The sequence below is a fragment of the Cheilinus undulatus genome, linkage group 5 (assembly GCF_018320785.1).
Source record: "Cheilinus undulatus linkage group 5, ASM1832078v1, whole genome shotgun sequence".
Taxonomy (NCBI): Eukaryota; Metazoa; Chordata; class Actinopteri; order Labriformes; family Labridae; genus Cheilinus; species Cheilinus undulatus.
Window position 1 is genome coordinate 22,378,358 of NC_054869.1, and position 11,432 is coordinate 22,389,789.

An 11,432-nucleotide genomic window follows, 5' to 3' on the forward strand; every position below is an offset into this window, starting at 1 on the left:
TTCCTTCTGTAAAAACAGATACCAAACACAGATGAATTTAATGCCCCTTAATGCAGCTTTGTACAGGGTCATTTTAACATTTTGATTTCAGTACATTTAGTACATTCACAATGTTTGCATTTACAAATACATGTGTTTATTTCCCCTGTGGACTCACAAAGTGCCGTCACAGCCTCAGTCAGCACAAGTTGAATAAAGGCACAATGCGATAATTAGTTTGGGCTGTCCCTGTGCAGTAGAGTTTGTCAATTATTTGACGCCCTTTTTTATAGAAGAGTGGGCTAGTGCGCACAGTAAGATCATGATTGTTATATAAATAGTGCATTAATACGATGAGTAGATCTACACTAAGTGCAGCCTCTGCTCAAGTGTCTTATGGAGCTTTATAGTGAAGAATCCCTCTTTTCAGACTGGCCTCGGGATTAGATCTTTAGGACGTGGATCTCTCCGAACTCTGTCAGCAGTGCAATAATGAGGAAGATGACATAGAAGAGGAGGAGGAAGATGCCGTACGGTCGACCCATGTGGAACCGGCACAGAGGGACGATGACAAAGGACAGGACCAAAGACAGACCAAGAGCACCGGCAAGAACCCACGTCAGCAAACCCTCGACTTCAAACTGAGGAAGAGAGGGGAAAAAGAGAAACAGTGTCTGTCTTCTGTGTACACTGAAAAACATTTCTAGACTCTTCGCTCATTAGTTTTATAAAATTACCCGCACAAAAGAGTGTGTTTTGTATATTTGCATCAGACATCCTAAACCGACTCCAAATAGCATGTCTGAAGGAATACTGTCAAGGAAGGAGCCACTGAAAGAAACGGTTGCACAGCTCAAAACAAACTTGGCCACAATACAGAAAAAAGGATACTGAAAATAATGCCTCCAAAGCAGGCAGAAATGGCCATCCGTGGGTAACCCTGCCGAGCTATGGTAATGTCAGAGAAACAATCTGAAAATGCAAACATTTTTAGGTTAGACATTTTTCTGATAATATTCAAAAAGGTTATGTTTCTTAGATTTTACCTCCTATGCTGTTGCCCCAGGCCAACAGAGTTAGACCAAGTACAGTGTTGCTGAGACTGAGCACCACACCAAGCATGTGCAGAAGGCTGACCACTTCAGAGGCTGCTGCGCTGATCACTACTGCACTCACCACGAAGCCCAGGAGGGCAAACATCTGTAGACGGCAAACATAAACTTACATGAACCCCAGACACAGGGCATATTTCATCATTACACAAATAAAAGACTAGATTTATCAAATCTGGGGATAAAATACTACAAAAAGATAAACACTGGCAGTTAATATCTTGTGAGTGAAAGATATCTCTATATTTAATATGAAAGTAGTTTGGCTCCCTGGGAAAATCAGCCGGACCGAAGCAACTATGTTTGAAGTCTTTGTTTCAGACAGAAATCTTAATAACTGAGGAACAGTTCGCACTGATGTTTATTATTCCCTGAAGATGAAGCAGCACTGTTTGAGAGCCAAATCCTCATAAAACTCATGGCTCTGTAATAAGCCTGTACCTCCCTTGAATATGTTGTTTTGTAGTGCGAATTAGAAGATGTTCCTATGCTTACAATCTCAATGAGGTCAGCAAGAGCGATAAACCACATACTTTTTAAGACCAATATGTTGGCATCAAGTTAAAAATACAGTGCCTAAGTAGAGCCTCATGCGGCCACAATTAGTAGCAGATTAAAGTGGTCATGGCCCGTAGTCTTATTTTTTTGGGTCCCACCTTACTCATCATGCTTCACCAAGAAAAGTTAACTTGGTGCATTAAATCCTAATTGGTATTTATATGGCAGCACACACTTGCTGTAAAGGCTTAGTTACATATTTATTCTAGTGGCCTTTAGTAGCAATGCTACACTGAAAAAAGGCATTTTAAGTGACAACTGCTTTTAGAATCAATATTTTCTCTCTCACATTTGGACACAAAACAGACTTTATGAACATGGGCACAGGAGACCAGCTGCTGATTTGTTTGGTGAAATATGGCCCATTATATCAACCAATCAGGCTAATTTAAAAATAGATGTTTCTTATGAACAAATATGGCTCAGTTTTTTTCCTCTTTAAAAAAATCAACAGTCTGGCCTGTCCAGGGGCCCTTGCATACATGGGACCCCGAGGTTGCAGCCATGACTAGCTGGTTCATTAAGACACCCCAGGCCACAAGTATTTTTCAACTCTACCTGGAGTACTTACTGAATGATATCTTGGAGGACAATCGTTTGTGGTGGTGCAGAAGACAATCCCAGACAGGAAAAGCCCTAACAGCAGAATCAGCAGCCAGAGAGGAAACTGCCCTTTGATCATATAATCTCCATCTACAAGTTTAATTTAATTAAAAAGAAGATGAAGAGGATTTACTCATTTATCTTGTCAGAGCTGCTACAGTATGATGGCAGTATTCCCCATGAAAGTGATGCACCTACATATTCCAGACTGGAAGGCGAGCACGCACACCAGAGGAGACGTGATAAGATGAAGGCAGTTCAGCGGACGTCTCCAGTTCTTGTCCTCTTTATCAGGGTCAACTACGGGGATACAGAGCAGGAGCAGGAAATCTACAGGTGTCTGATGAGTGAGAGATAGAAGTGTCACGGGACCATTATTCAATCAGTTCATTCAGACATTGTGCCTTTCCCCTGGTGTCTGTCTGAAATTACCTTTAGCACTTTAAGAGCTCTCCACCGCCATGCTTTCCTTCTCCACTTCCTGCAGTCCACAGGGTTCAGAGCGTTCAGCAGGATCTGAGCTGTGCCCTCTGAGTATGGCAGGAGTGGTCTGTACTCTGATTCTGAAACACATATCCACACTTAATGCAGAAGCATTTTAGTGTACATTAATAATGTTCCTTATAGGAAAATGCTGCTCCTACCGTACTCGTGCTGAATGGAGCCTTCGAGCACGCAGGGAACATCATCATCAGACGAGTCAGACGAATGAAAATCAGCTGCTGAGACAGAAAATATCCACGCTTGGAATCACTGAAATGTACTTTCTTTTTTGCCTTTGTAAAGGTGTTTGTGTTTCTAACCTGGAACACGTGGGATGGTCTGGTCACTTGAGAGAAGTGAATTTTTCTGCCGGTTGTAGATGTACGCGCTGATGATAACAGTCAGTACGTAGACCACATACAGACCCAGGTAGCCTACAGAGAGAAAACAAAGCATGAAGGTAAAGTTTAACGTGTTTTCTAGAAACAGCTGAATGCTTAGAGTGAAACCTGACACAAAGGTTTCAGAGAAAGTTAACTTAAGTAGGCAGAAGAATCATCAAGGTTTAAGCAGCTGTTGTGCCACCAAAGACTGAAGGTGAGTTAAAAGTATGTCTAGTTTAGTACCATATGCAAGTATTTGGGGTATTTATGGAAGTCCTTATTTGAGCCTAAATTTGAAGCAATTTATACTTTGATTATGTATTTTTCAGCCACAAGTTAGAAATTGTTTTAAGATTTGGGGTACATATCAGAGTTCCTGCACGCTTTTAAAAATCCAATGGAAGGTTTTAAGACCTTAAAAGACCCAAATTGACAAATGAAAACCACTTTTTGTGCAGCAAATGGTGAAAGATGAAAAGCACATTAGATTTCTCGGTACACCGGAGCAGGGCTGAAATTTATACATTTATAGGGCAAAGACATTGTAAGGTCATTATTGCCAAAATTTAATGATTTTAGTCACATTTAATGCATCTATTCTATCAATATATATTAATCATAACACATTTTGCAGGCTAATTTCTTTTGTTAAGGAGGACTTGTTAAAATAAGGGTGGGCTGCATGATTTTTTTTTTTTCTTAAGTGGGCAACTCTGTAGCCCAGTATTAGACCTTGACAAGTGTTTTATGACAGTACGGAGTTTATTTTACCACAGTAAGTACTATAAAATAAGAGGGGGGTCTGTGGGTCCTCCCTCAGGAAATTTTGAGCATCTAACACTGAATGCCCTAAATGCTGTTAATTGTTATGTGGACAAGGACTATATGCAAAAATTTAAAAAAGGTTAAAAAAAGGTTAGCTAGACAACAAAGACTGGATAAAGACATGTCTTATGCAATGTGCCTTTCAAAATTCATGACATCTGACAGGTAAAAAACAAAACAAAACAAAACAAAACAAAAAAACTTTTTAAGGCCCTAAATCTAAAATGTCCAATTTAAGTCTTTCAAGGATCTGTAGGAGCCCTGGTATATACACATTTTACCGACTTAAGAATAATGTATGATTTATGAGAAAGCTCTAAAAATAGGAGTGAGATGAGTTTTAACAGTTGTAACAGTTATTTACACAGTAATGTTAGACAAATGATGACTCGCTCCAGTCTTTAGGTAACCATTCTACATTTGGTTTAAATACGTCTTTGGCTTTACTTATGACTAGGGATGACTGCTACTTTAAACTATTTTGACTTCTACCATTTAAAAAAAAATTTTTTTTTACACTATAGCAGTGCAAACTTCTGAGTTCTTCTGAGTCCAAAGCAAAGAAAAGCATTCTGGGATTGTTTTTTGCCATAAAGCTGTTGATATTACAACCTGGATCTGATGTTGGCTCCAGAACAACAAAACACTGAAACTGCAGAGGCTGCAAGACCCTCTTCATGTTGAACTAATAAAATTGGATTTACAGGGATTTTAAGGGACAATAAACCAAGATATATTTCACATTTTAACAGTTTCATAACTAAATAAAAGCATCACTTTTTATCCTGCTTCGCTTTCACCTGAGTCTCTTAGAAAACAGTTGGTGTGCAACCAGAACAAAAGACTGGCTGTGAAGCAAAACAAATAAACTGTTGAGGCTGGTGAGGTCAAGAACCGATAACTCCAACAGGGGATTATTATTTTATCTACCTGTATCAAAGAGGTGGGTTTCAATTACTTATATTTAATATACAGATACTGTTTACTGGAAAAATTTGCTAAAACCTAATAAAGGTTCAACTTCTTGTGAAGAACTTTTGGTCTGCACAGACTTGGCGGCCGTTAACAAAGTAAAGTATCTTATCTTGGTGTTGATGCTGTCCTGTGCATGTGTAACAGGACCAACAGCAAGCAAATCTTGCTTTAATCTAATAATAATATAAAATGTATTAGTCACTGTGAATATTTTCTATGAAAAATATATTTAAAAACTAGGGCTGCAAGCAGCACTGGAGGGCCCTTACACCCCAGGTGTGTCGCAACCGCTGGTTTGTGGGAATAGTTGGGTTGTGGCAAACCTGGGCAGTGTGCTGCAGAGCTTAAAGGTTAAGTACAGCAAGAGTAATGAAGATGTGACCCATTTGTGTCACTTCCTGTTGCCAGTAGGGGGCGCTATGATGAGCTTTTTTCTTTTCTTTTCTTTTTTTTTTTTATGTAGACAAGCTCATTGTGACACTTGTGATTTCCATGCATGTAGGTCTTACCCAGGGCCCTATCTCACTTTGGCGCCCCCCAGAGGCAACTGTGTGATGGATTTGCACCATTCCTCTATCAGATTGCTATTTCCACAAGGGGACAATTTTTGTGAAAAAAAGGACTTTTCACATATATCAAGGCTTCCAAAACAGGCCTCAAATTGCCTGAAAATTTTAGATGAACAAAACACAATGGGGTCCCTGCCAACCCTAGGTCAGTGCTTAAGCATTAAAAAAACAATCTGATAAAACTAAAATTTTGCAGTTGACTTATCTGACACCTATCACGTGACAGCAGTTAAAGGCCTTGAAAATAACTAGGTAGAAATAATCAGTTTTGTTGCTGATGATATGGCTTGCTTCAGTAGGTCATAAAGTGGCAGCAGTTTTAATTTCAGACTGTTTAATCCTCAGCTGAAAAATCCTCACAAAAGCTTTAAATAAACCTGCATTCAAAAACAGATTTAAGTGGCAAATTAGTTCAGGCTATAAATGCTGTAGTGTGTTGCAATGGTTTATTTGCTTCATACTTGTCCTTATGAAAATAAATAGCAAATAAACCAACAAAAATGTAGGATCTATCCATATATATGCGTGTTTGTGCATGTACCAAGTGTTTCTTTCAGTGTTGTTGTTCCTCTGTACAACATGAAGAAAGTCCAAAACACGCCCGCCATGTAGAAGGTGACATCACGCAGGAATGGGCGTGAGGCCACGGTGAATGGCTTCACCAGAGCGACGCTGCCTGCGACCACTGTGGTGACGAATATCCCAGCTCCTAAGCAGGGAGGGAGATGAACATGATGACGAGAAACCAGCAGCTCTGAATATAAATGAAGCTTGAGTTTTTTTATTCATCATGATGTGGGTGAAACTGTGATCACCAAACAAGGCTCCGACAGCCAGTCCAGCAGTGTGAGGGTTGGAGAAAGCTGCGATAGCACTAAAGATGTCTGGAGCTCCGTTCCCGAGAGCAAGAAAAGTTACACCCTCAGCAAGTTAAAGAATACATTTCTTTAGAAAAGTATTTCACAACTCTAAAATGAGTTCAACAAGGAGAAAGAGAAAGTACACAAATCCCACACAGAGGAACTGAGTCAGCAGTGTAACCGCTCTGATCTGACGCACTGTACATAAACATAATAAAAAATCATAAACTTAGATCTGGTGAGGATTATAGTGAATAAATACAAAGGATACAGCCACATTGTGAGTGAGGTGCAGACTGGTAGAGATGGCTGACAGGTTGGGACAGAAACTGTGGACAAAAATCAGTTAAAAAATTATTGAGGTTATAGGATTATATAATTTTCAACTAAGAAAATAGACAAAATATAATTTAACTTCCACCAAGTTTTATAAAGCAGGTTTGGGAACAAACATCGTGGCTCATCCCATTCCTGTGTCCAGGTATTAACCATGCTGTGTCTGTTTCTTCATGCTTTGACTTTGTTTTCTTCTCCCTGCCCAGAACCCCTCTGCTCTTTCTTTGCTGTCTGTACCACTTTTTCCCTTTCTTTCCCAATACAGCAACCACCAGGGGCTTTTTCTGCCACAGCTTAAAGCAACAGCTCCAAGACACCAAGTGGTGATGGTGCTGCTGGTTCCTTCAACCCCCGAATCCCTCAATCTTACCCTGAGCCATTTTGTTTCAATCCTACCCTTGTCCCTTCATTACTTCCTATTTTCATCCCTCAGATTTTACCCTCACTCCTTAATCCCTTGATTTTTACATCATCTATTGTCATGCATCACCTACATCCATTCATCCAGTGACGAATACTTTCATCCCTCTGCCCTCTCCTTTAACCGGCGAAACTTATCTTCATCCCAAAGCCGTCAGCATCATCGCTCTACCCTTACCTTCACCCCACAGCCTCCATCTTCATGCCTCTACCCTTACCTTCATCCTTCCTCCCTTAAATTCATCCCTCTACCCTTACCTTCATCCCTACTCCCTTACCTTCATCCCACTACTTTTACCTTCATCCCTACTCCCTTACCTTCATCCCACTACTCTTACCTTCATCCCACTACTCTTACCTTCATCCCACTACTCTTACCTTCATCCCACTACTCTTACCTTCATCCCACTACTCTTACCTTCATCTCTCTACCCATACATTTATCCCTCTACCCTTACCTCTATCCCACAGCCCCTACCTTCATCCCTTTACCCTTACCTTAATCCCTTCTCCCTTACATTCATCCCTCTACCCTTACCTTCATCACACTACTCTTACCTTCATCCCTCTACCCTTACCTTCATCCCACTACTCTTACCTTAATCTCACAACCATTACCTTCAGCCCTCTACCCTTAACTTCACCCCTCTTCCCTTATCTTCATCCCACAACAATTACCTTCATCCCTCTACTCTTTCCTTTGTACCATCCTTAGAATTTTCCCTTGTGGGCCTAATAAAGGAATATCTTATCTTATCTTATTTAATCTTATCTTATCTTATCTTATCTTATCTTATCTTATCTTATCTTATCTTATCTTATCTTAATCCTTCCCTTGTGTCCTTATCTCCCTGTCAAAAATAGTTATTTCTATTCATGCCAGCTATTTTTCAAAATACCATCTAAATTCACTCCTCTTTTGAGTGGTCCCTGTATGTATTTATTTATTATACAGCTACTTCTTGCACCAGTTTTTAGTGAAGTGAGGGTATGTGAAATGCAGAACAAACTACTTCCTTCAATGAAATCTCACAGTTCTGCCACTTTTTTCCATCACACAAAACTCTCTACAGTCATCTGACCGTTAAGCTAGCCACACAGAGGGCATAAGTCTGTATGTGCATGATCTGCACACAAGGGCCTGTAAATATGGTTTTCCACCTTCTCTGGCTGAAACTAATCAATGAAAACGAATACTTAAGTCCAGCTAACACAAACAGTGGGAGAGGCACTTACAATTTTGATGCTGTGAGTCCAAGGATAACAAACAGAAAGAGGAGCCATATAATCTGTGGAGAGAAAGAAAAATGTCTTACAACACAGTCAGAGGACACACAAGTGCTGCTTGAGCCGGTCACGCTGAGAGAAAAGTGCAGGATAAACAAGAACCAGGCTGAAAAAGTTGAACTTTATAAACATGGCCTTATTCGACCATGCTGATCCTGTTTAATCTTTAATGTAACCAACAGTTTAAACGCAGACAGATTTACGCTTCACTCAGGGTCACACTATTCTTACTTATGTTGCAAACAGATATTCAACCAGGACACTTTCTCCTACAAAAAAATCCATTATTTAGCAAAGAGAGAAACCACAAGTTTGATCACTCCCTGTCTGCCTCAGATGAGTTAACTTCCTTAAATGATCAGCTAGTGCTGGGAGCCAGTTTAACACATGAACTTGCGTCTTACACAGAGAGTGATGACGAGGGGTGTGAGGTTATCAGGCAGTAGACAGAAGGCCACTCTTATGTAGTTGATGAAGCCATCCTCCATGCTACAGTCGGACGTGTTTCTCACGAAGGCACAGCGGTCTGAAGCATTGATGTTCATCACAAGGTCACACTTAAACACACAAAGAGAAATAATCTGTTTTACTTCTCACTGTATAAATATTGCTAAATGTAGCTACATGCAATGGTGTGTCGAAACAATTGGTAACTGAAATAGAAAAAAAAGTAATCCCTTTGAAATAAATTGCAATCAATACAAGAGCCCATTCATTCATTTATTCACCTTCTTTCAATCCATGCTATTAATTTTATCAATTTTATTGTTGTGTAGTCTGTAGTGGTAACAGCTGCATCACATAGAAAGGTGTCTTGTAATTTACAGCATGAGGAAGGCAGGATTTTAGACAGCATTAGATTGAGAAAAATCATATGCAACGTTGAATTAAAGCTTAGCTTTGTGTAGATAAAACATGTGCCAGAGCAGCTGCACTGGCCTCTACTGGAATGAAAATGATTGCATTGGATGAAACAGACCCTCAGGCCAAATATGAGCTGAAATAATACAGGTTTTTAAATAAGCCTTAGGTTTAAAGTCCCCCTATAAATCTTCCAAAGCGGTGCTTCCTAAAGTGTGGGCCAGGGACCACTGGTGGGCCCCAGAGGTACAGTAAGTGGGCATAAAAGGCCATCTACAATAACTAAAAATTGTATTATTTGAAAAGAAAAAAGTGTTTTAAATTAACATAAAATACTGGACTGCATGTTATCATTTAAGCCTCATAATTAACATAACAGCCCGAAGTTTTAACTAATGTCACCTTTATATCATTTATTTTTTCTGATGTATACAGCTGATGTTGTGGTTTAACTGGTGTTGGATTAACTGATGACACACTGTTAAAAATTATACTATGCTACTCCCTTCATGATTTTAAGAATTTGCCAGTCTTCAGAGACAAATGCTTGGGAATAGTTTGCTTGGCCACAAAGTAAATTTTGAGATTAATATTAGAGCTAGAATTAGAATAAAACTAAAGTGCCTTGCAGATACCTGATTAAAACATAATAAATGGTAGTGGGTTATTAATTGAACATTGTGGCCCAAAAAACACTTCCCAAGAAATGTCAAAGTATCTGAAAGCAAAGTATTTGCTTTTAAATGCCCTCTTATGAAACAAAAATGTAATAAATAAAAGGTAAATATCTGAGTGTCATGTTATGGTTGAACAAGTATTTCGGGCTGCAGTATAGTGAAGTTTGGGAAAGGCTGTTCTAAACTTGATATAATCAGTGATACAAGTGATACATCGGTTTTGATTACTTTTGTCTGAAGCTCTGATCAGCTGTGATAGAAATGAGTTCTCTTATTTCTTTTAAATGAGGAAATAGTTGCCCCAAAATGACATAGGTGATAACATGCTATGACACCAGCTTATGCCCCCATTTCACACTATATACAATACCTTACATGCTCATTCTTGCCTAGCTGGAAGCCATAATGTAAACGCCTGCCCTGCTGTCATGTGGACATGCACATGCCACATTTAACAGAGCTGTTAAACTTTATTAATGTCTGTTGTCGCTTATACTAGTCATGTGACAGCTTGAAAACCTGCTGACGACCCAGGCTGCTTCACGCCACCCTGCGCACCGTAAACACACCTGGAGACAGAATATTAAAAGACAGACAGTAAACACGATGGTATAATCGCTTTGATCAATTCTCACGAACCTTATCATCCTTGCCTTGAAGCATCGTGGCTGTTGTTGAGTTAAAAGACCACTCTGCCTGGTTCATGGGAATGTAGGAGCCCGAGCTGACCCGCTGCTGACACGAAAACACAGCCAGCAGTGACAGAAAGACAGCGGGAGACATGATTCACTTTACCCAGGAGCTGCATCCATTCTGTTGCTTTCTTCACAGGACTAGGTTTGGAAATTTCAGCTCTGAGGTCCAGACCTTTCGGCTTCAGTTGAACAAAAAAATCCGGTAGTTTTTCAAAAAAAACCACAGCTTCATATAAAATCTGTCGTATCTTCAAGTCTTGTGCGTGTGCCCAGTTTCAATGTTCGCGTACACTGTGTACGCCTTCGCTTTAAGCTCCGCCCACTCCTTGCTCAAACAGGGTAGGAGGCCTTCAGGGTCGCCTCGTAAACTCAGAACTCCAAAATCGAAACTCCAACCAATCAAAAAGGTAGTACGGAAGCGGATAAAGGCCAATTTTGATGGAGAAAATAATTTTGGGCAAGTCGAGATTAAAGTCAAAATGACGAGAATAAAGTCGAAATTTCGAGAATAAAGTCGAAATTTCGAGAATAAAGTGGAAACACAATTTCGCGATTAAAGTCGAAATGACGAGGAAAAAATCGAAACTTGTTATTACTAAGAGCGGATCATAGACGCTGTGTGTTTGTGGCAATGAGAGAATCTCTTTGCTGTTAAAACCGATAATAAGGTATAATTTCACATATTCATTGATATGAGATACGAGGTATTTTGTAGAGACAAGTCAGGATTCCAGTCGACTTTATTCTCATCATTTTGACTTTAATCTCGACTTGCCCAAAATTATTTTCTCCATCAAAAATGGCCCTAA

General features: G+C 39.7%; 1 protein-coding gene across 3 annotated transcripts; it reads right to left on the reverse strand.

The window, feature by feature from the left end:
* Positions 1-32: 32 nt before the first annotated feature.
* Positions 33-10,917, reverse strand: slc8b1 (solute carrier family 8 member B1). Of its 3 annotated transcripts, none has more exons than XM_041787153.1 (15): positions 10,568-10,917; positions 8,795-8,947; positions 8,340-8,392; positions 6,619-6,676; positions 6,303-6,408; positions 6,029-6,196; positions 3,056-3,169; positions 2,897-2,971; positions 2,685-2,815; positions 2,451-2,592; positions 2,221-2,342; positions 1,026-1,179; positions 871-951; positions 717-781; positions 33-620 (listed from the first exon to the last, which is right to left on the reverse strand). In XM_041787153.1, the coding sequence occupies exons 1-15, from the start codon at positions 10,709-10,711 to the stop codon at positions 423-425; spliced, it is 1,764 nt and encodes a 587-aa protein (XP_041643087.1). In that variant the 5' UTR covers positions 10,712-10,917; the 3' UTR covers positions 33-422. The 3 variants fall into 3 exon arrangements, with proteins under 3 accessions (XP_041643087.1, XP_041643086.1, XP_041643088.1); XM_041787152.1 differs by having other exon boundaries at positions 2,897-2,974; XM_041787154.1 differs by lacking the exon at positions 10,568-10,917 and adding an exon at positions 10,299-10,561 and having other exon boundaries at positions 2,897-2,974.
* Positions 10,918-11,432: the final 515 nt, after the last annotated feature.